The sequence below is a fragment of the Triturus cristatus genome, chromosome 3_1, assembly GCF_964204655.1.
Source record: "Triturus cristatus chromosome 3_1, aTriCri1.1, whole genome shotgun sequence".
NCBI lineage: Eukaryota > Metazoa > Chordata > Amphibia > Caudata > Salamandridae > Triturus > Triturus cristatus.
In genome coordinates, this window is record NC_140583.1 from 715,412,584 (window position 1) to 715,438,147 (window position 25,564).

At 45.3% G+C, this 25,564-nt stretch overlaps 1 protein-coding gene across 1 annotated transcript in view; it reads left to right on the forward strand.

Moving 5' to 3' along the window:
* The window catches only part of LOC146860837 (choline kinase alpha-like), a 190,468-nt gene that overhangs the window by 67,641 nt on the left and 97,263 nt on the right, over window positions 1-25,564 (forward strand). The window contains exon 7 of the mRNA XM_085644801.1: window positions 20,447-20,505. Coding sequence (XP_085500927.1) covers window positions 20,447-20,505 — 59 coding nt within the window. The remainder of the gene's footprint in view (window positions 1-20,446; window positions 20,506-25,564) is intronic.

The window sequence follows — 25,564 nt, forward strand, 5'->3', positions numbered from 1 at the left end:
TACCAGGATGGGCCTTCTCTGACTTGATAGAGGATTGTACTCACCTATCACACTTGGACATTACAAAGCCTTTGCCCAAGCACCCTCACAAAGGGTTTGACACTAGTCTTTTGTGCCCCCAAACAAGCAGGGGGCAGGGAGGTAGGACATTCTAAACCACTCCGAGATGGAAATCTCGGGAACCTTTTACTTCAAAGCTGGCACCAGGTATAAATATTGAATCCTCAGACCCAACTCTGGCACCAGGTATAAATATTGAATCCTCAGACCCAACTCTTCAGCACACCTCTTGACCTGTGGAAGACCCAGAAGGACTACTCTCCTGCTCTGCTACTCTGCTGCCCTACTGCCAGAGCAAGAAGGATTGCACTTGTATCTTTAACCCAGGACCACCAGAGTGACTCCAAGGGCTAGTTGGATGGCCTCCTTATCGGAGCCTCTGGGACAGAAAAGGCTCCAATCACCTTGACTCCAGCACCTGGACTCTGCTGTGAGTCTTACCCCCTAAGTGGTGCCACTGCAGTCCTGGACCCTTGGAAGTGCGCCTGAAGGTGCTCTGCTAACCTAGCTGTGGTCTTTTGGGCAGAACTGACAGTTTGACCCATCACCTTGCAGCCTCAAATCGGAATCACCGCTGCACGACTCATCCTTGACGCAGGACCTTGCATCGAAAGTCTCCTCGACTGCTCCATCAAAACTGCTGCTGCTCAATGCATTCTTCGCGCAGGATCTGTCCATACTCCGCAACCAGAATTTAAGGTACTTTGTTCAGCGGGACTAACGGGGGTCCCTGTATCCGGCCGACACTCTATCACGGTCGACCTGACCTTGAGACTGTCCCTGTACGGCATGACCAGATAACCACAGTTGGCGCTTTGTGCTTTTAGGCACTGTTTTTACTGAAGTCTTTAAAACTGCATATCTCCAGTTCCACTGTTATATTTCTAAATTGGTGTGGGATTTTTTTTGTGTTGTGTTTTCACTTTATTACTGTTTGAAGTGCTGCGTAAATACTTAGCACATTGCCTCCAAGTTATGCTTGACTTCTATTGTGTCAAGCCACTAAAGGGTTAAGTGAAGGTTAATTTGGGGTGTGCTTGTGACTTCACCCTGACAGGAATTGTGGTTGCTGCCCGAATAGGGTTTTACCCTCTCAACCAGTAAGTCAGTTTTCTACAACAGGCCTTTTCCATTTGTGCACCCAGGATCGGAAACCACTTCCCCCTTATCCATCAACACTGCCCCAACACTGCTCTGATATAGGAACGAGTTGTAGACTAACCTCTTTGAAGAATACTGCATAACAATGCATTAACTGTCCACAAATCACTTTCCTTTCCTATTACGTGCTTACTTTATGCTTGCTGTTAACCATGTACTGTTCTGCACTGCCATTTGGCAAGGTTTGTGCTATAGAATGTGTGTATGTGTGTGTGTGTGTCCGTGTGTGTGTGTGTGTGACCGTGTGTGTGTGCGCGTGTGTGTGTGTGACCATCCTTGTGTGGACTATGTGTGAATGCCTGCCTTGTGGGGACTATGTGTGAATGCCCTCCTTGTGGGAACTATGTGTGAATGCCTGCCTTGTGGGGACTAACCTTTCCCAATGTTTATACAACACACTAATAACAGAAAAATGTTAAGAAAAAATTAATGATACAGGATCCTGCTTCAAATTTGCAAATATATTGTTATTTAATCGCACGCACAGCACCATCCTTGTGGGGATCTAGTCAAAATCACTATTTGTGATTGAATACAGTGGAAGGAACATGGCTAAATGTTTATTTTATCAACAATATACACAAACAACATTCTAATCTATTTATATATGAATTGCTGCATATATACTTAGGGTATACATTAAAGACAGATTATGTTAATGTGCCACAAAATATCATATCATGCTTAAAGAAAGAGACTTAAAGCTGTATTTAACCTATTTATTAGTGCTTAAAATCCTAGGAGATAAGGGAACTAACACATAAAGAAATTAACATATGGAACCAAGGAATTTGGTCAAGTGGAACCGAGAGCTTGATTAGCTGCTTACATTTTTGCCAAAATAGATGTTCAAGTCCCCACAGAGATGGTGGATGAAGAGCATTGTGTTTAAGTCTTAATAGAAATAGTGTGGACATTCAAAGCTTAAATCCCATTATAAAAAGTGTGAAGCTAATGATGTTCAAGTCCACACAGAGGTTGTGTGCAATTATAGAAATGCTCAAGTCCCCACAGAGATGGTATGTTACTATAGCGATGTTAAAGTCCACACAGAGATAGTGTGTTATTATGATGATATTCAAGTCCCCACAAAGATAATGTGTTATTACAGTGTTGGTCAAGTCCCCACAAAGATAGTGTGTTATTATAGTGATTAAGTCCCCACAGAAATAGTGCATGCAGGTGATTGTGTTTAAGTCCTCATTAAAATGGGGCCCGATTCGCAAAGGTAAACTTAGACAAAAAAGTCTAACTTTACTACATTTTTCAGTATTCACAAAGGTAAATTTAGACTAAAAGTCTAACTTTACTACTTTTCAATATTCACAAAGCCCCATACAGAGAAAATGACGCTGATGATGTTCAAGTTGAAGCAAACACAAGGAGATGATGGACGGAGTGCTGGAACTTTAGAGCCACTCACCCCCAGTCACAGATCTGGGTTGAATCCATCATTGTTCTTTAGCTCACTTCGCCACCCCAGTTCAGACACAGCTATATGCAAATCAGTCTTGACACGTGCCTCATGGGAACAGTCCAGCCCAAACTGCCAAGCCAGGTCTTGCCTGGACCAGAAACAAGCATCCTGGGACAGCTTTCAGGTAACACCCACTCATCAGTCAGGCTAGATTGAATCCAGTGGCAAAGTGAGCAAGAGACCCACGTCTGGGCATACCCTGCCAACTTAGGGCGAACAAAGCAAACACAAGGAGATTATGGATGGAGTGCTGAAACTTTATAGCCACTCACCCCCAGTCACAGATCTGGGTTGAATCCATCATTGTTCTTTAGCTCAATTTGCTACCCCAGTTCAGACACAGCTGTATGCAAATCAGTCTTAACCTTGTGCCTCATGGCACACCCCTGATGCTTCAAGTCGAAACAGAGCATGCATTTAATTACAGGAATGCCTAGGTCCCCACAGATGATGTTCAAATCCCCACAAAGATAGTGTTCTATTATAGTTTCTTTCAAGCCCCCACAAAGATAGTGTGGTATTATACCGATGTTTAAGTCCCACACATATAGTGCATGAAGATGATTGTGTTTAAGACCTCATTAAAATAGGGCCCGATTCACAATGGTAAACTTAGACAAGAAAATCGAACTTCTACTTTTCAGTTTCAACAATGTAAACTTAGACCAACAGTCTAACTTTACTACTTATCAGTATTCACAAAGCCCCATACAGAGAATGTGAAGCTGATGATGCTCAAGCCAAAACAGAGCTTGTGTGTAATTACAGGAATGCTCAAGTCCTCATATAGATGGTGTGTGACTATAGTATTAACACGGTTGCCAAAGAGAAAGTGTGTGATTATAGACATGCCCAGGTCCACACAGAGATAGTGTGTGATTAGACATTCCGAGGTCCCCACAGAGATGGTGTGTGATTATAGAGATGTCGAGGTCCCCACAGAGATGGTGTGTCACTATCGTATTACCACGGTTGACAAAGAGAATGTGTGTGATTACAGACATGCCCAGGTCCTCACCGAGATATTGTGCGATTATAGTGATGTATAAGTCCCCACCGTGATAATGTGTGATTACAGTCCTATATTCAAGTCTCCACAGTGATGTGTGTAATGATAGGTTTGTTGAAGAACCCATACAGATCGAATTAGTCTGTTGACTTATTAAATGAATTAATCCACTTGAGGGATATGTGTTTGAACACTCTCTCACATGTTTGAATCCTGGTGCTACCACTCATCCTTTCTTCCTTTCAAGGTCTATACAATAAACATATGGTATTCAGCAACAAGATACCCTCAGACGTGAATGTGCACTTTATATATGCACATGAGATGATATGATGTGATAATAGTGGTACTCAAGTCACCACTAGAGATAGATGGAATTATCCCATATCTATGAATCCCACTTCAAATGCAGCCTTAGCTGATTTAAACTGTGTTCATCCAGGAAGGTTTACACTTCCTTAAAAATCCAAGTATCAGAGTTCTCATTTTCTTTTTTAGCCCCCATTTATCAATTCTAGTCTCCTGTAAGAAGATAAAACTGTATTTCTGATTCCAATAAACTCCCCATACTGATTCACTCTGACACTTTAGGATTATTACAATAGAGAAATTGATTGAAGAACTGGCACATCTTTATAATTTTTGTCTCTATAATTCAAGAATGAAATGGTCCTCTCCTCAAAAAGCTCTTCGTTCTCTCAAAGTATTCCTTATACCTGCTCTTGGGGCTCTTTCTAGCTAACCAGGCTCACAATCTATAAATACCTGTGTGTGTGTATATATATATATATGTCCTCACGAATGCGGCCTTTGAATTAAATTGGATAATTCTAGAGAATTGAGTGCTGGTCCATTTTTCATGTGAGAAGTGGACTTTTTCAATTGTTAGAGGCGTGATGTGGCATCGCCTCAAACCAGCACCACTGGGGATTAGGAAGCACTCCAGAATCCACAAAACCCAGGTCGCAATATATATGTATATATGCACATAAACCTTGTTTAACAAACTTTAAACTTTTATTGTGTTTGGGAGCACAAATTCTGTAAGTGAATTTCCGGAATGGAGCTAGCAGATCTTTGTGAAATAGTAGAAAAAAATCAGTGGTACATCCGCCTTTTTATGGGAAGACACATTCTCAAAATGTGCCCAGGTGAAACATGGGAAACCTTTCACAAAGTTGAAACTTCTATTTGATCAGCCTTTTATATTTGGAGTGTAAAATAGAAATTCTTAAACAAGGCTTAAACTTTCTCAAAAGTGCCCATGTCCGCTACAAAAGACTTTCTCAGCGTTGATGGTCTCGTTATTTGGAGGGCAAATCATATACAAGAGTCTTACAAATTGTATTCCTGAACTGAACTGGTATTCTCATAATGTAAGAGAAGAGAAAGCCACTTTGGCTGACATACAGCTGTATTTTTATGGGAATAAAATCCTCAGAATGTGCCTAATTTAATTATAGGAATCTTTCACAATGTTAACAAATGTCTTGAGAGGAGTGAGCCCAAATGTGGTACTTCGGTGTGTGTGGGGTATAAAACTAGGGTTCCTAAAAGGAGCCAGTGAATCCTTTGCTCAGGAATAGAGAAGGACAATTTGATAGTCATGCACTAGCTGTTTTTGTGAGAAAAGAAACCTTAAAATGTGCCCATGTTAACGATAGGAGTCCTTCACAAAGTTGAAGCATTTGCAATGCAATAGGTCTCATTTTCGAGAGTTTGAGCTTTTGGCATTGTACCAGCGAACCCAGCTCACTCTGCAACAGCCAAGCCTGGCCTGTGCCGGAGTGAACAAAGACCACAAGGATGACCCCATAGCGACTGTGACCCCGAGTCCGGCACCCAAGGACCTCCCTCGACACTCCTGAAGAAGCCTGCAGCCTCAGAACAAGGTGCCCCCCCCCCCAACCGCGATCAACAGAGGGTAAGATTTCCTGACGCCGAAAGGCATCCCTGCACCCGGCGCCCCGCGACCCCCCTGTGCCCAATCCCGGGGTATCTACCTATCCTCCAACTACCCAACTTACCTCTCGAAGTGGTGGTGGCACCTGAAGAATCTTCGTCCCCGAGCTTGCAGTCTTTTTCTAAACCGGAGATTTCCCATTGAAATCAATTGAGCGCCCGAAGTCTCAAAAGCACCCTGCACCCAGCCGCCCGAGTGGGTAGTTGGAGGATAGGTAGGTACCCCGGGATTGGGCACAGGGGGCCGCGGGGCGCCGGGTGCAGGGGTGCCTTTTGGTATCGGGAAATCTTACCCTCTGTTGATCGCGGTTGGGGGGCACCTGGTTCTGAGGCTGCAGGCTTCTTCAGGAGTGTCAAGGGAGGTCCTTGGGTGCCGTGGTCACAGTCGCCGTGGGGTCGTCCTCGTTGTCTTTGTTCACTCCGCCACAGGCCAGGCTTGGCTGGTGCAGAGTGTGCTGGGTTTGCGGTTCCGGGATGCTGCCAGGGATTAGAAGTAGATTTTGAGTAGAGCCTCTACTCATGGGAGTCCCAGGGGGCTTCGAGTCAAAAGGTAGCCAGGTCCTCCGGGGTTTGTGAGGTTGCTGGCCACAAGAGATACCGGGTTGGAGCAGGAGCAGGTTCGAGGGTCGACAGGCCGGTAGGGCCGGGGCCAAAGCAGTTGGTGTCTTACTCTTAGCAGCTGCAGGGCAGGTGGTCTTTCTTCTAGCTCTTCTTCGGAATCTGGGGAAGGAAGGTTCAGGATGCCCCTAAATACTAGATTTAGGGGCACTACAGGTAGGTGAAGGGCAGGGACCAATGGGTCCCTGTCCTGGGGTGGGTACACCCCTATCCTGCCTCTCTCCTGTGGGAGGGGGGCAGTAGCTTAGTCCTGATAGGGCAGGGCATCCCATCTTCTAGATGGCGAGAGCCCGGAGATGTGCTTCACCTCGCCTTCCCCACCTGTGGGGTTGGGTTGGCAGGCCGGCACATCCCCTGTCCTTATTTGGAGTTTCCAGCCATGCTTCCCGCCAGAGTGGGGGGTTGCAGTGGCCTGGGGAAGCTCACAGAGGCGGCATGCCTTTGAAGCTTCCCCCTGCCCATCCTGGGGGAGGAGATTTAGCACCTCGCCCAGGATGTGCATTGTTGAAGGCCCAGGAGAGCAGGGGCTCTCCTACCCAGGGGTCCAGCAACATGTCTGCTGTGTGGCAGCCTCAGAACAGACGTGGATTGTAGGTTAGGTTTTAGGGGGCATCTCTAAGATGCCCTCTGGGGTGCTTGGTATATTAAATTCCACACTGGCATCAGTGTGGGTTTAATGTGCTGAGAAGTTCGATACCAAACTTCTCAGTCTTCAGTGTTGCCATTATGGTGCTGTGGAGTTCGTGTTTGACGAGCTCTCAGCACCATGTACTCTTAAATGGCAGCACTGCACTTACAGTGCCCAGGAATGGACCTGGGTACTGTAGGGGCACAGGACTCCTGCTCCTGTGGTTAGAGGGGTGGCTGATGTATGCCATGGCAGTGTAGGTGATGGGCATGGCACACAGGGATGTGTGCCATGTCGATTCTTTGTTTTGTCTAGCACCCAGACACCCAGTCTGCAAGGGCAGTGTGTGTGTGTGTAAGGGTACATGGTCTCTAAGGGTGGCACAATGAATGCTGCAGCCCTTAGAGGCCTTCCCTGGTCACCAGGCCCTGGGTACCTAGGGTACCATTTACCAGGGGCTGACATGTGGCCAGGGTTTGCCAATTTGGCTTTTGTGTTTGTTTTTAGGGAAGGAATATAGGCCCTGGGCACCTAATTGGCAGAAGTCCAGGGTACACTCAGTCAAGGTACATTCAGCAATTCAGTAAAAAGTGGGGGCATACCATGCAAGAAAGTTGGCACTTTTTCACACAACCCACAGACCTCCCCATCCCCCTCCCCCACCCCCCCCACCCCCCCCCCACCCCAACAAAAGGTGATGAGACTAACCTTGCCCTATGGAGTCTTCATTGTCTAAGTGGAAGAACCTGGAAAGTCCATCTGCAGTGGCAGTCCCTGGTCTGTGTTCCACTTCAAAGTCCATTCCTTGTAGGGAGATGGACCACCTTAGTAGTTTTCGGATTTTCCCCTTTCATCTGCATTAGCCACTGAGAGGTCTGTGGTCAGTTTGAACCAGGAAGCGAGTACCAAACAAGTATGGCCTCAACTTCTTCAGGGACCAAACCACAGCACGGGCCTCCCTCTCAATGGCACTCCAATGCTGCTCTCTGGTGAGTAGCCTCCTGCTTATAAAAGCAACAGGTTGATCTTGGCCTTCATCGTTGGCCTTGGATAGGACCGCTCCTATCCCAGGCTCAGAGGCATCAGTTTGCACTATAAACTGCTTGGCATAATCTGGAGCTTTTAGAATTGGTGCTGAGCACATTGCTTCTTTCAGGGTGTCAAAAGCCTTTTGGCAACTAACTGTCCAGTTAACCTTCGTGGGCATCTTCTTGGAGGTGAGTTCTATGAGGGGGGTCACAATGGACCCATATCCCTTCACAAACCTCCTGTAGTACCCAGTCTAGGCCAAGGAATGCCCTGACTTGGTTCTGGGTTGTTGGAGTTATCCAGTCCATGATGGCCTGGATCTTGGGTTGTAAGGGTTGTACTTGGCCTCCACCTACAAGGTGGCCCAAGTACATCACAGTGCCCTGCCCTATCTGGCATTTGGTTGCCTTGATAGTGAGACCTGCATTTTGCATAGCCTCTAAAACCTTCCCAAGGTGGATCAGGTGATCCTGCCAGGTGGAGCTAAAGACAGCAATATCATCAAGATAAGCGGCACTGAAGGATTCCAGCCAAGCCAGGACATGGTTCACCAACCTCTGGAAGGTGGCAGGGGCATTCTTTAGCCCAAAGGGCATTACAGTAAACTGATAATGCCCATCAGGGGTGGAGAATGCTGTCTTTTCTTTTGCTCCTGGGGCAATGCCAATCTGACAGTACCCTGCAGTTAAGACAAAGGTACTGAGGAATTGGGCTGCCCCTAATTTATCTATCAGCTCATCTGCTCTTGGAATAGGGTGAGCATCTGTCTTGGTGACAGAGAGCCCTCTATAGTCCACACAGAACCTCATCTCACTCTTTTCACCTTGTTGATGAGGTTTGGGGACCAGAACCACTGGGCTAGCCCAGGGGCTCTCATAGGGTTCAATGACCCCTAACTCCAGCATCTTGCTGACCTCAGCTTTGATGCTTTCCTTGACTTGGTCTGACTGTCGATAGATTTTGTTCTTGACAGGTGTACTGTCACCAGTGTCCACATCCTGGGTACACCAGTTTGTCAGACCAGGGGTCAGGGAAAAGAGGCTAGCATACTGTTGCAAGACTTGCTTGCAGTCAGTCTGCTGTTGGGCAGAGAGGGTGTCTGAAAAGATCACACCATCTACTGACCCATCTTGTGGGCTGTAGGAGAGGAGGTCAGGGAGAGGTTCACTCTCTGCTTCCTGTTCCTCATCAGTCACCATCAGCATGGTGATGTCAGCCCTGTCATTGTAGAGCTTAAGGTGGTTCACATAGATAACCCTTTTGGGTGTCCTGCTAGTGCCCAGATCAACTAAACAGGTGACCTCCCTCTTTCTTTCTAGGATAGGGTAAGGGCCACTCCATTTATCTTGGAGGGCCCTTGGTGCCACTGGCTCCAAAACCCACACCTGTTGCCCAGGTTGAAATTCAAACAGTGCAGCTTTTTGGTCATGCCAGTGCTTCTGGAGCTCCTGGCTGGCCTCGAGGTTTTTGGATGCTTTTTCCATGTACTCAGCCATTCTGGACCTTAGGCCAAGCACATAGTCCACTATGTCTTGTTTGGGCTCTTGAAGAGGCCTCTCCCAGCTCTCTTGTACAAGACAAAGTGGTCCCCTTACAGGATGACCAAACTGAAGTTCAAAGGGTGAGAAACCTACTCCCTTCTGTGGTACTTCCCTGTAAGCGAAAAGCAGGCATGGTAACAGGACATCCCATCTCCTTTTGAGTTTTTCAGGGAGACTCATGATCATACCTTTCATTGTCTTGTTGAATCTCTCAACAAGGCCATTGGTTTGTGGGTGGTAGGGTGTAGTAAACTTGTACTGCACTCCACACTGCTTCCACATGTGTGTCAGGTAAGCAGACATGAAGTTGGAACCTCTGTCTGAAACCACCTCCTTAGGAAACCCTACTCTGGTGAAGACACCCAGGAGGGCCTTGGCTACTGCAGGAGCTGTAGTAGTCCTAAGTGGAATTGCTTCAGGGTACCTAGTAGCATGATCCACTACTACTAGAATATATTTGTTCCATGAGGCTGTGGGAGGGTCACGTGGACCCGCAATGTTCACTCTCACCCTTTCAAAGGGTACCCCCACCACTGGTAGTGGGATGAGGGGGGCCTTTGGGTGGCCACCTGTCTTGCCACTGGCTTGACAGGTAACACAGGAGCTGACAAACTCCTTCACCTCTTGGTGCATCTGGGGCCAGTAAAAGTGACTCACTAGCCTTTCCCAAGTTTTAGATTGCCCCAGATGTCCAGCTAGGGGGATGTCATGAGCCAAAGTTAGGAGGAAATCCCTGTATTTCTGTGGCACTACCACCCTCCTGGTGGCTACAGGGGTGGTGTTTCTTGCCTCAGCATACAGTAATCCCTCTTCCCAATAAGCTCTGTGGGTACCACTGACATCTCCCCTTGCTTCTGAAACAGCTTGCTGCGTCAGGCTTTCAAGAGTGGGACAGTCTTGCTGACCCTGGCACAGCTCTTCCCTAGAGGGTCCCCCTGGGCCCAAGAGTTCAACCTGGTAAGGGTCAAGCTCCATGGACTCAGTTCCCTCAGGGGTGTCCAAATCCTCTCCCAGTGGAGAGGGGTCCTGAATGTTTTGCTGTACAGAAGCTGGTTCCCCAGTCTTCTTACCTTTTCTCTTGGTTGGTTGGGCCATATTTTCAGGCTCCAGGCCTACTTTTTCACCCTTCCTCTTGCTCTGTGCTCTGGTTTGCACACACACCAATTCAGGGATGCCCAGCATGGCTGCATGGGCCTTTAGCTCAGGCAGGCAGCTGGCAACTTTGGAGAGACCACTACCTGTTTCAGGCCAGGAACCCCCCCAGCCCCCCCTAATGTCACCATGGCCATGGGATGACTAGTGGTGACACTGTCAGCGTTGGTGACTGGGTAAGACTTCCCAATCAAATATTGCTCAGGGGAAACCAGTGAGTCTTTCACCATAGTGACACTTGCACCTGTATCCCTCAGAGCTTCTACCCTAGTTCCATTCACCCAGGGGTACTGTAAATATTTCTTTAAGTTGGGTGGCCACACAGCTACAGTGGCAAACTCCACTTCTCCCAGGGAGACTGGGCTTGCTTCAGTATGTTCCCAGATTTGCTCAGGGTACACTTCTGATCCCATCTGTATACTTGCTGCCCCAGGAGTAGCTGTACTGGGTGCCTTAGGGGCTTTGTTGTGGGGGCAAGATTTATCTACAGTTAGGTGTCCTGACCCCTTACAGTTATTACACCAGGCCTTTAAGGGATCAAAGTTCTTCCCCCTATAGGTTTGGGGCACATAGGGAGTAGTTTGGGTCCCACCCACCTGAACAGGTTTTTGGGGCCCTTTGGAAGACTCAGACTTTTTATCTTGGGGATTCACACCACCTTTCCCCTGGGGAGGCTTTGTGACCACTTTCTTCTGGTCACCCCCAGTGGTTGTCCTTGTCACTCTAGTCTTGACCCAGTGGTCTGCCTTCTTTCCCAATTCTTTCCAAATGCTGATGCAACTTTTCATTTGTGCAGTTACTTAATATATGTTCCTTCATGAATAAATTGTACAATCCAGTAAAATCCTGCACACCATGTCCAGCTAACCAACCATCCAGTGTCTTTTCTGAGAAGTCTACAAAGTCAATCCAGGACTAGGTCTGGGTTTTGTGAGCCCCCTGAATCTAAATCTATACTCCTCAGTAGTGAATCCAAATCCCTCAATCAGAGCTTTTTTCATGAGGTCATAGGATCCTGCTTCTGGCCCAGAGAGGGTCAGAAGCCTGTTTCTGCAGTTCCCACAGGAGTGCCCCCCAGAGAGGTTTCTTTACTTTTCTGATGTCGCAAGCCCTCTCAAAGGCTGTGAACCATTTGGTGATATCATCACCTTCCTCAAATTTAGGGACAGTCCCTTTGGGGATTTTAAGTTCAGAAGTTTCCTCCCTATCCTTGTTTTTATTATTGCTGCCACTATTGATGGGTGCTAAACCCATCTCTCTTTCTTTTTCTAGAGCCAGGAGCCTGGACTCTAGCTCTAATCTTTTGGCCAGCCTTTCTAAAAGTCTGTCCTCTTCACTGGTGGGTCCCCCAGTGATCTCTCTGGTACCAGAGTCACCTGTGTGATCTCTAGGTCCCCAGACGCTAATTCTTGGTTTGAAGGGTATGGGTGCCCTCTCCTCCATAAGGAATAGTGTGGGGGGTTATTATCCACCTCCTCTTCTTCCCCTTCCTCATCGGACTGGCCATCACCATGTTCAGATGGGTGGTCCTTAGCATACGCCGCCAAGAGCTCCTGGAGCCCTAGTTTGGTTGGATGCAGGCCCATTGGTATATTTTTAAGTTTGCATAGGGACCTCAATTCCTTGAAAGACAAGTGCAAGTAAGGTGTGAGGTCGAGCTCCTCCACCAGGTCCATGTTATTATTTTCACTAATAGCTGGGTTTGTTTGAGTCATTCTAACCTGACCGTTCTAATCCTCTACCCTGACTATAGTGACTTATTTTTCTAAACTTCTAATGGGACTTAAGCAGGGCCCTAGCAAGACTTTTAGTAAATTTGGAAAAGACCAATCAGAATTCTAAAGGCAATTTTAAGAGTTCTGTCGTGTGATCAGATGGTAACCAAGTAGTCCAACAAATGCAAGTTTGTATCCCACCGCTGATCCACCAATGTGAGAAAGTGGCTCTGTATATACTGTTCCCAAATAGGTACAGCGTGTACAGAGTCCACAGTCCCCAGAGGTTTGGCAGAGGCTAAAGTTAGATATAACCGTACTCTCTAAAGTGGTAGCTTGGTCGAGCAGTAAGGCAGTATCAGAGGACAGTGTAAAGCATTTGTTGCACACACTCAGCCAGCAAATGGTCTCACACACTCAATAACTGAACTCTAGGCCAATGGTTTATATATAAAAAATATGCTTGTTTTATTTTAGAACCAACAATAGGTATTAAAATATACTTTCTCAGAATGATTGACTTTTGTAGAAAGTTACAAGTGGTTGCAATAGGCAACACTATTTTAAACACAATAATGCATTGAGTTCAATGGAAGTTTCAAGTTATTTGCCACAGATTATTTTAGGATTACTTTTGGAATTCCAGGACTGGATCCTAGATTCAGTCCTGGGTCAGTACTTGGAATCAAGTGATGAAAGTCGACTCAATTACTGTGATGATTTTTAGGCAATATTTTGCTATTTTAAAAGTTGACAACATATTTCATAGAAAACAGTCAATGATTCCCTATGGCAGTAAATTCAAGTTGCAGGTATAGTATGTTCTCGTTACTTTTGTAATCCAGTACTGGGTGCCTAGACTCCGTACTGGGACCTTTATCCAAAACAGGTAAATAATTACATCTTCAGAAATTCTACGATTTTTAAAGAATATTTAAAGATTGCAGAAATTGACACTTAGAAGATTTTTCACAGAAAAAGTCAATGATTTCCTATGGGAGAAAATTGGTTTACTGGTAAGTACAGTTGTAAGTATTTTTTAGAGTCAGTGCTGGGCACCAAGATCCTGCATAAGAAAAAAATTACCTATACCTCTGGTGACTTCAACACTTATTCATATGAAGTAAGATAAACGAAAATTAATACGTTTACCTAAGCAGTAATTTCTGCCTTTTATTAAAAATTTTTTAAATAAAAATTAATATCTTTGATCACAAAAAGAACACATAATGAACTACACAAAATACCACATTAGTACTTACACATTGAAAATGAACAAGGTGAGAGATGTATTTTGACATACAATTACAAATAAACTCATAATAATCAAACATTGAAACAACCAAATACAAAGTCACAAAGAGCAATCATTATATGCACAATACGAAATACAAAGTTGTCATACAAATTGATAGATTAAACAAATAACACCCTTATATTTGGAATCCATCAAATCCTCTGAGATATCGGGGACACAAGGGGGTATATTTGCAATATTTAACCAAGGAGTTGAGATCCTTTGTCTGCCGACTCGTTTCGAGTGCCGGTTAAATCAATTGCCACACTCATCAGGGCTGGATTAATCTTTCTCACGAACAGACTGATTGTGACAAAGGGGAGTGGGGAAGAGAAAAAAAGAATTTGAATTTTTATTAAAAAAGGCGCTTCCCAAAGCCCTAATTCTTTCTCTATCTGCACAAATTGGTGGTCACATACCTGCATTATGCCGGTTAGATGTAACCATCAGCAATATGTAACAAGCGGTGGTTGCCAAACTGCAATAAAATACATTATGGGCGGCTGGGTGCAGGGTGCGTTTGAGCCTTCGGGTGCTCAATTGATTTCAATGGGAAATCTCCGGTTTAGATAAAGACTGCAAGCTCGGGGGCGAAGCATCTTCAGGTGCCACCACCACTTCGAGAGGTAAGTTGGATAGTTGGAGGATAGGTAGGTACCCCGGGATTGGGCACAGGGGGGTGCAGGGGTGCCTTTTGGTATCGGGAAATCTTACCCTCTGTTGATCGCGGTTGGGGGGCACCTGGTTCTGAGGCTGCAGGCTTCTTCAGGAGTGTCAAGGGAGGTCCTTGGGTGCCGGAGTCGTGGTCACAGTCGCCGTGGGCCGTCCTCGTGCTCTTTGTTCACTCCGCCACAGGCCAGGCTTGGCTGGTGCAGAGTGTGCGGGGTTCACGGTTCCGGGCTGCTGCCAGGGATTAGAAGTAGATTTTGAGCAGAGCCTCTACTCATGGGAGTCCCAGGGGGCTTCGAGTCAAAAGGTACCCAGGTCCTCTGGGGTTTGTGAGGTTGCTGGCCACAAGAGATGCCGGGTTGGAGCAGGTTCGAGGGTCGACAGGCCGGTAGGGCTGGGGCCAAAGCAGTTGGTGTCTTCCTCTTCTTAGCAGCTGCAGGGCAGGTCTTCTTTCTTCTAGCTCTTCTTCGGATTTCGGAATCTGGAATCTGGGGAAGGAAGGTTCAGGGTGCCCCTAAATACTAGATTTAGCGGCGTTACAGGTAGATAAAGGGCAGGGACCAATGGGTCCCTGTCCTGGGGTGGGTACACCCCCTATCCTGCCTCTCTCCTGTGGGAGTAGCCTAGTCCTGATAGGGCAGGGCTACCCATCTTCAAGATGGCGAGAGCCCGGAGATGTGCTTCACCTCGCCTCCCCCACCTGAGGGGTGGGGTTGGCAGGCTGGCACATCTCCTGTCCTTATTTAGGGTTTCCGGCCAAGCTTCCCGCCAGAGTGGAGGGTTGCAGTGGCCTGGGGAAGCTCACAGAGGCGGCATGCCTTTAAAGCTTCCCCCTGCCCATCCTGGGGAGGAGATTTAGCACCTCGCCCAGGATGTGCATTGTTACAGGCCCAGGAGAGCAGGGGCTCTCCTCCCCCGTGGTCCAGCAACATGTCTGCTGTGTGGCAGCCTAGGCAGCCTCAGAACAGACATGGATTGTAGGTTAGGTTTTAGGGGGCATCTCTAAGATACCCTCTGGGGTGCTTGGTACATTAAAGTCCACACTGACATCAGTGTGGGTTTAATGTGCTGAGAAGTTTGATACCAAACTTCTCAGTCTTCAGTGTTGATATTATGGTGCTGTGGAGTTCATGTTTGACGAGCTCTCAGCACCATGTACTCTTAGTTGGCAGCACTGCACTTACAGTGCCCAGGAATGGACCTGGGTACTGTAGGGTCACAGGGCTCCTGCGCCCACACCATTGGCATAGGGCACCCAGCTAGAGGGGTGGCTGATGTATGCCATGGCAGTGTAGGTGATGGGCATGGCACACAGGGATGTGTGCCATGTCGACTGTTTTGTCTTCCACCCAGCCTGCAAAGGGTGTGTGTGTGTGTGTGTTCGCGTGTGTGTGTTCGTGTGTGTGTGTGTTCGCGTGTGTGTGTGTTCGCGTGTGTGTGCGTGTTCGCGTGTTCTCTAAGGGTGGCACAATGAGTGCTGCAGCCCTTAGAGACCTTCCCTGGTCACATGGCCCAGGGTACCTAGGGTTCCATTTACCAGTGGCTGACATGTGGCCAGGGTTTGCCAATTTGGGTTTTGTGTTTTTAGGGAAGGAACATAGGCCCTGGGCACCTAATTGGCAGAAGTTCAGGGTACACTCAGTCAAGGTACATTCAGCAAAAAGTGGGGGCATACCATGCAAGAAAGATGGCACGTTCTCACAACCCCACCCCAAGAAAAACACTTTACTATTCATACTCAAAGACCACCATCCCTGGCTAGTTGGGGCTCTAGTAAAATCCTAGTTGAACTACTAGAACTCTATCTTTATTGGAACGCTTGCATACAAAATTAACAAATGTCAAGAGGCCCAGAAAACTGCTGCAGGCCTTATCTATGACCTGGACAAATTGCAAGCTGTTGTGCAGCATCGCAGAAGCCTCCACTGGCTGGAGGATAACAAGTGGGTCACCTTCAAAACACTCCGCCTCATGTTTAAATGTCTCGATAGTTCTGCATCAAATACATACAGAACACTTTTCTTTAAAATAAAAAATTAAATACTCCCAGGAAACTCCTTTTCAACAACTTCAACGTTTCCGTATTTCCTTTAACAAACTGCAAATCTCGAGGAAATGACCAGTCCATTTAAGTAGCTGGACTTAACATGCGAAACAACATGCCTAAAACCCTTCACAACTCAACAACTAGCTGACGTTCAGAAAACCACGGAAAGCCTTTCTGTTCTAACCTCTAATCTCCCCACCTTTAGCTTTCCTCTAGCTATCTCAGCCGCAACTAGAAGCAATGTGTGTCCACTATACAAATAACTATAAATAAACAATAGTCACAGATGTAGCTGGTGAGGAGTTCCTGTTACACAAACCACAAGTGTATCCTCTGTTCTCAGGAACCCGGACGTATGTCAACTTCAGCAAAATCCCTGTGAAAGGCAGTGTGCGTGTGGTGGGCATGTTCAAACATTACACATGGAATACAAAATACCTCGTAGCGCAAGCGCACAGACTCTAGGCTCAACCTAAAATATCACATTGACAGTGGTATATTAGCCTCTTTATGGAAAGAAACATTCTCAAAATGTGCCCAGGTGAAAAATGGGAAACTTTCCAAAAGTCGAAGCACCCATTTGAGAACCAACCTTTTATATTTGTAGTGTAAAACAGAAATTCTTAAACAAGGCTTGTGTTTTTTTTACTAGAGTGAAAAAAGATAGTTAGTTGGAGGGGTGGTCAACATCCTTTTCATGGAAAAATGCACATTCTCAGAGTGTGAATATAGACACGCCCAGGGACATTTTCAAAATGGTCACATTTTAAATATGGGGACTGAAACAAATATTGATTCCAAAATATCATGTGACATAAATATGTTGGCAAAAATATCACTACTGCAAAAATATAGTGGAACAGAATTCTATAAGTAAGAATACATTATTTTTTTTTTGTATACTATATCGTTATGAAGAAATCTTTAATTAATGGGATACGTGCAATTGAACATTACCTAGGGAAGAACAAAATGACTTTGCCACAACACAATGTGATGTTAATGAATTTGATAAACTTTTGTCTGAATAATAACATATTTATGTTTGATAAGACTCATTACCAGCAGAAGCAAGGGGTGGCTATGGGGGCCAGCTTCTCCCCCAGCTATGCCTGTTTGCTCATGGTCTGGTGGGAGGAGCTGGTCTTCGGAGACACACTAAAGCAATACATGGACAAAAATTTCAGAATGCTTTATTGATACATTGATTATTTATTTATTTATTTTATTTAAAACACTTGTAGAGCGCAACTGTCACCTGACGGGTATCCTGGCGCTGAAAGCTCACTCCATTAGGAAGGAAAGAGACGGGAGGCTAATTAAGGAGTTAGCAGTGCACGGAATTGGGGAAGAACCAGGTTTTGATTCGCTTTCTGAAAGGCAGGAGTTTTGGAATTTGGCGAATGTCGACCGGCAAACTGTTCCAAAGTTTGGCGGCGGCCACTTTGAACGATCTTCCCCCGGTCCTTACTTTGTTAAATCTGGGTACCAACACAAGGCGGGCTGAGGTGGATCGGAGAGTTCTGGTGGGGGTGTACCAGGAAAACATTTTTTGTAGGGATCTGGGGCCCGTTCCGTGTAGTGCCTTGAAGACAAGGCAGAGAGCTTTAAAAGCAATTCGCTGCTTCAAAGGGAGCCAATGTAGCTCGGCTAAGGCTGCTGTGGCCGAGGATCTTCTGGTCTGATTGTGTGGGAGGGCTCACAAATGGAAGCTATGAATTTTGTGTCCGATATAAACAAAAACAATATTAACCTAAGCTTCACATCCACCATCAGTGGCACTAGTATTCATTTTTTGGACGTTGAAATATACCCTAAAGAAAATAGATTAGAAACTAGGGTATATAGAAAAGAAACAGCCGGAATCTCAGTTCTCCACTCTTAGAGTTTCTATCTTAGACACTTAATTCAAAGTATCCCCTACGGAGAAATGTTGCACCTAAAGAGAATCTGCAGCAATTCCTCCGATCTGGTTAAAGCCCAGCAGGCCAGTAAGAAAAGATTTGTATCGCGGATGTAGTCAAGTATAACTATAGAGGCAGCTATCCACAAAACCCAGAAGTTAGATCGAGAACAGCTTCTAACTACTAATAGAAACAAGATTACAACCATTAGTCCGAACCAAAATCCCAATGAATTAAGACTAATTATAGCGTTTAGTGCCCAAGAGAAAACAGTCAAATTGTGCATCGCAACTGGCCTGCTGTAAAAAATGACCCAGTGATAGGATTTGACTTGCTTCCCAAACCAAGTATCGCCTATAGGAGGGCCTCCTCTATGCATAGTAATCTGGTCTCCAGTAGTCCAGAAACTATTAAAACTTCCAAGTGGTGGGCTCAACCGAATGGGTTCACCAAGTGCAGGAACTGTAAAGCTTGCCAGTATGGCATTAATAAAAAAAACTTATTCCACAGCTTTCAGTGAAGAGTAAATTATCACAAAACCTCTTCACTGTAAAACTGAATATGCTAATTACATTCTAGAGTGCTCCTGCAAGCTCAAATACGTAGGGAGTACCAAACTCCTAGTGAATAAAAGAATCCTGCAACACATTAGAGCTATAAAGAATTGTGATCCGACATACTCGGTCGCCAGACATTTTCGAGAGGTGCATGTAAACGATTTAAAAGACTTCTCGTATTATGTCATCGATTTCATACCCAACTCTAAAAGGGGAGGTGATAGGGAAGGACGACTTAGAAAACTGGAGACCAGATATATCTTAAATCTAGACAGTAAAATCCCAGGGGGGCTAAATAAAACAGAGGATCTCTATACTTATTTGTAATGGGATTTTCAGTGAACACTCTTGCCTTTTGTTTTGCACTGTATTCAATTAAATATAAACTTTATGCACTTTAACTGAACATTCGACTGGTCATGATTTTAGAAATTCTCATTTGGAGTAGAAATAATCATATGATGAATTGGGACAAAATGTCTGCCACGGTCGGCCATTATCAAGGGAGGCTGCTTTCCAACCTTAGCCATTGACTATCATGGGTGTTTAAATCAATTGCACGTGAGCACAGACCTAGGTTTTTAGCATCACTACACATACAATGTTATGGGGGTAACCGAAGGAGAGAAAAAAAATCACAAAATTAAAAGCACAAGCACTTTAAATAAAGAATAATTTGTGGACCGATTAGCGGGTGAATTTAATCTATGGAAAAATCCAAAATGGATGCATTTAGGCAAAAAAAAAAGTTCTCATTCGGCAGGCACATTTTAGTAAGTATCTTTTAGCACTGAAACAATGCGATACAACAGTGGGTCATTATTTTTCTCGAATATAAAAAATAATTAATGGATTTATCAGTGTTATATTTTAGTGGAAAAAATACTATTTTGATAAACTTTTATCATAATGAACATTTATATATTTATATATTCATCTGTCTGTTTAATTTATGACATATTTATTGCACTGTTTTTAACAATGATTTTAACATTGTTAATGTATCACTACTTGTGCTAAACCTTATTGGTATTTATACTACTACTTCATGTGCCTAAACCTCCATACAAAACGGGTCTTTTAGGTCTATGAACCACCACCAATCAAAGTTAACGTATTGCACTTTAAAAAGATCGTGAGAACGTAGCAGGGTTATCATGTGATCAAGTTCCGACTGGACTAAAATGTGTTATGGCCGACATTAAATCATCTTAAAAGCACCAACCTTGTGGTCCGCGTCTGCTTTGCTGGAGAATGGAGTGAAAGCGATTAGCAGCTTTAAAAAAAAATATATATATATAAATATGTATGTATGTATATATGTGTGTATATATATATATATATATCCTCCTAGCAACACTCCACATTAGCAAAGTATGCAGAGCACTCCGAAGTTCATTTTCAAATCTTTATTCTGCCCAAACCATCATGCTGACAAACGCGTTTCGGCCTTCACGGCCTTTGTCAACGTCAGTGCGTCACCATTTTTAAAAAAAACTTTTATACCCAATTACAAAATTTACATGAACATCAAAAACGGACTTCCAAATGAATTATTCAAATAATGACATGACTTTCACTCTTTCCTAAAAAAATTACCAATTTCTTCATGTTTTTCAGATCTCTGCTGGCAGCCACCTCATCGCCCGTTGTGTTCTGTCACAATGACTGCCAGGAAGGTAAGCACCTCGAAATTCAATTGGATAGCAGAGGAGGTCTCATGACAAAAATGTTTGTACTGTGAGGAAGAAGGTGCAATAGATTCTATTCCAAAGATGAACCAGATAACACAACTGTATCCTTAATTGTATAATGTTTTAAGTATAGTATAATTGATTCAAATGACCACAACAAGTGTTTCCAATAGTGGTCTCTTCATTTTTAATGATCATCTCAGCATGTATAAAAAATAAATTTGCAAGTGCCAATATCCCTTTAAGTTTATTAGGAACCTTTCTGAGCCAGTTACTGTGAGTCCAACAACTTGTGTATTTGCTTGTCATGTGCTGGCAAGTATTCAAAACACTCTATATATCTAAGAATGGAAATGCCACACTCCATTTCCATGTGCTTATAACCTCAGTAATTCTCATGTTTACCTAGTCAATACTTATCTGACTTGTGGAAATAACCTAATATATGTGTTATGACATGCATGACTGTCTTCCCCTTAACCATCCACGTGGTAGGGCTGGGGAGCAGGGATTTGATTTCTTGTTAGTGGCCCTTCAAGTACTAAAACCGTAGCATGTCTTGCTTTTTTCTAATTTATTTTTGATGATGCAGTGGCTGCTGGCTAAAAAGCTCAGACTGGCTTGAAAGTGTTAAACATGATATGGGGCAACTTGACAGCACAGCCACCATTTATTAGGATCATTTCTGAAATGTGGGCCAGATGAATGACCATTTTTGCGGTCGCAAACAAGAATTCTGCCCCATTTACAAATCCTATTTTGTGAGTCGTTAAGCTATTACCGACTGTCAAAATAGGGTTTGAGACTCGCTATTTGGAAGGGGCATCCCTTCCTAATAGCGACTCGCACTTCAATGTACGATTGTTTTCTGACTGCAATTTTGGTTGCAAACACTTGCAGTTTACCACCTACTTCGGGAACCCCTTCCCCTTTGAGAAAGGATGTGAAAATATTTGTTCGAGGCAAATGAGCTGCAGATCGTACATTGTGCATAGATCTACATCTGGTGTTGGGCTCGGATGCTTGCACCTTGTTGTTGTCTTGGAAGAAATCTTTTATAGTCACGCGATAGGTGACTCCTCCCTTGGACGATAGTGCGCATGGGCATCAACTCCATCCTCAGATTGTTTTTTTTTCCGCCATCGGGTTCGGATGTAGCTTTTTCTCTCCGGTTCAACACCTTATTTTCCAAACCATTTAGACGTGCAAGCTATCTACGGTATATTTTTGGATAGTGTGATCTTCGACGCGCATCTCAACTACTCGATTCCGATCGTCGACGCCATCTGGGCCTACAGCTCATGGAAAGGACTCATTAAAAGAATGCCCACAGTGTGGAGCGAAATTCCCACACAGTGACCATCACAAGGTCTGTAACCTGTGTCTCTCGCCCGACCACGACAAGAACAGTTGCCAGGCCTGCGCCTCTTTTCGATCCAAGAAAAACATCCGTGATCGGCGGGCCCGACGACGCATCATGGCGCAGAGAGCAGCTCCGGCACCAGTGGACATCTTCAACGAAGGCCCTGAAGACCCAGAGGATTTGGAAATCGTGTCTCAAGCAGACTACTCAGACGACCACATCACTCCTGGTCAACGAGTGGGCACAACTGCCCCTACTCCACCCGAAAAAACGAAGGCCCTGGTCAAGACTTTGCCTGCAGGCCCCAGTCGCGACCGAAAACAAGCTTCAGAATCCCCGCCCACCGGGCCGGGCTCCAAAGATAAAGGGCAAGCCTTCCGGTAGCTGGGGACCGAAAAAAAAACGCACATCGGTGTCCCGCAGGTGCCTTCGGCACCGAAGACGGGAGAGCAACCTACTCCCAAAAAAGTCAACACCGACCACCTCGACGCCGGAAGACAAACCGTCGAATCCGAAGCCAAAGCCCTCGGAACCGAAAAAGATTTCCACCTCCATTGCCAAGCCAAAGGACTCCAAACCACCTCCTAAGGCCTCGGAGCAGAAATCCAACCCCCGCTCGGACCCGAAAACGTTGGCACCGAAAGCGGTTACCAAAAAGGAAGAACTTTTTCGACCGGATCCTGTCTATTGCAAGCAGAAAAAACTCTATATAGACCCCAAAACAAGACATGTGGATGCTGTTCCACACAAGAAGAGGAAGCTGGACACACCACTGCAGTGCCTGTAAAGAAAAGACTGTGCCACTTCACCTATAAGACCCTCTTCTCCTGTTCTTCCTCCTGAGCCTGTTCTTCCTCCTGAGCCTGTCTCTCTACAACTTCCACCACAGGATGATTATGATGATTTGGGGGTGGGGGGAGTCAACAATGACCCTTTCACTGACCTGGTGATGACACGGACACACCACAGGATGATTGGGACGATTATGATGATCCAATAGATCCCCCAGACCTCCCTGAACCACAGCCATATCCAACAAGGTATGATAGGACTCACTATGATCGACTAGAAACCCTATTACAACACTTACCTGATCAGTACAAAACCCAGGCAAATGACTTAATTCAAGAGGGCAAATTAATAACCAATGCCTCAGTCAAGTGTGCCCTTGATGCAGCTGACACAGCCTCTAGGTCCATTAACACTAGTGTGCTACTCAGACGACATGACTGGCTACGTATTTCAGGCTTTAAACAGGAGGTACAGACAACCATCCTCAAAACAGCCATTCAATCAGGAAAGACTTTTTGGACCGGCTGTAGACACCACTCTAGAGAAAATGAAAAAAGACAGACTGCTAAATCCATGGGAGCATTCTAGTCTCCATCGGCACGTGGTTCCTTTCGTCGCTCCTTTTATAGAGTAGCATCCAAAAACATGGGAACAGACGCCTCCTCTTCCTAAAAAAAACACCATGCAAACATTGATACAGGGGAAATAACAACAAAGGGAGAGGCCGAGGTAATAAAACACGTCCCTACCCCACTAATAAACAGTGACTTCCCTCCAGACCATTCCACTCCGGTCGGGGGGGAAGAGTTTCACAGTTCCTACCTGTCTGGGACTCCATCACAACAGACCAGTGGGTAAGACAAATTATCCAGTATGATTACTGCCTGGAACTTACAGCAACCCCACCCACCATACCATCCAAACAGCGTCCAATGTCCACGGAACACCTTACACTCTCTTAAAACATGACGTTCTCTCACTGCTTCAAAAGCATGCAATGGATCCAATTCCCTTACAGCATCAACGAACAGGGGTTTACCCACTATATTTCCTAATCCCTAAGAAGGACGGGACCCTAAGACCAATACTCTACCTCAGACCCCTCAATCTTTATATACAGTCAGATCATTTTCATATGATCACTCCAACAGGTCCTCCCACTGCTGCAACAAGGCGACTTCCTTGCCACATTAGATCTCAAGGATGCCTACTTCCACATTCCCATACATCCTGCTCACAGGAAGTATCTAAGGTTCATACGGACAACACTATCAGTTCAAAGTCCTTCTATTCGGGGTGACCACCACACCCAGAGTGTTCTCAAGTATGCTGCTACCACCGCAAGGCATTTTGTGAAGACAGCAAATCCATGTCCACTTGTCAAACAATCCAGCTGCTACATGACTTGGGATTCACAGTAAACTATACCAAGTCACATCTTCAGCCCTCTCATATTCATCAGTATCTAGGGGCCACAGTAGACACCTCCACAGCTCTGGCATATCCAAATCCAGCCAGGATAGCTAGTATACAAGCCCTAATCACCAAATTTCAACTCCCTTCCAGCAAGGGTATTCATGCAACTCATAGGAATGATGGCCTCTTGCATCTTTATCGTACCTCATGCAAGACTTCAGATGCGCCCCTTACAGGAATGCCTAGCACATCAGTGGAACCAGGCTCAGGGACAACTTACAGATCTGGTGTTGGTGGACAGCCGTACACATCGCTCTCTGCAGTGGTGGAACACACAAAACCTGTCTAAAGGGCTTCCGTTCCTCGAACCAGTTCCACAGATAGTGCTAACAGCAGACTCATCACTCACCGGTTGGGGAGCCCAACTTCTAAAACATACAATTCAAGGAAAATGGACCACTCAACAGAGTGCACCATATCACCTAGAATTACTAGCAACATTTCTAGCATTAAAATCATTGCAAGTACAGCTACAGCACAAGATTGTCCTAGTCCGGACGGACAACATGACAACCATGTATTAAAAACGGAAACAAGGAGGCACACATTCTTTGCAGCTGTTCCAGCTCGCACAAAACATTTGGAGCTGGGCCATTCCACAAAACCTATACCTGCTTGTAGAAAACCTTCCAAGAGTTCACAATCAGATTGTGGATCTCAGCAGACACAGCAGATACACGAATGGGAACTTCATCCCCAAGTTCTTCAAGCATTCTTCCAACTGTGGGGTTAACCAGACATAGATCTGTTCGCCACACACAAAAATGCAAAATTTCCAACCTCTGCCGCCAGGTTTCCACACCCGTTGTCCAAAGGCAAGGCAAGGCAAAGCAATATGGATGAACTGGTCAGGCAGATTTGCATACGCTTTTCCGCCACGCCCACCGATTCCCCTAGTAGTACGCGAGCTCCGGCAACAGTCTCAAGATGATCCTAGTGGCTCCCACATGGGCACGCCAACCGTGGTTCACAACACTGCTGGAACTCTCAGTAGTTCCACAACAAAAACTACGCCTCTCCCCAACATTGCTAGTGCAGAACCATGGAGAGATAAGGCACCCCGATCCAGGTCAACTGAATCTAGCAATCTGGCTCCTGAAGTCCTAGAGTTCGGTTATCTTAACCTTCTGCCAGAATGTATGAACATCATTAAAGAAACCAGACGCCCTACTACTAGAGCTTGCCGTGCTGCAAAATGGAAAAGATTTGTCATCTACTGCAGTAACAATCCTATTGATCCGCTGGATGCTTCCATCCAGGACATCATTTGCTATTTGCTACACTTGCAAAGATGTAATTTGGCATATTCATCCATACGATTACATCTAGCAGCACTTGCTGCTTATTTACAAAATAGACAACACCTGTCACTATTTAAAGTACCTGCAATTAAAGCCTTTATGGAGGGCCTTA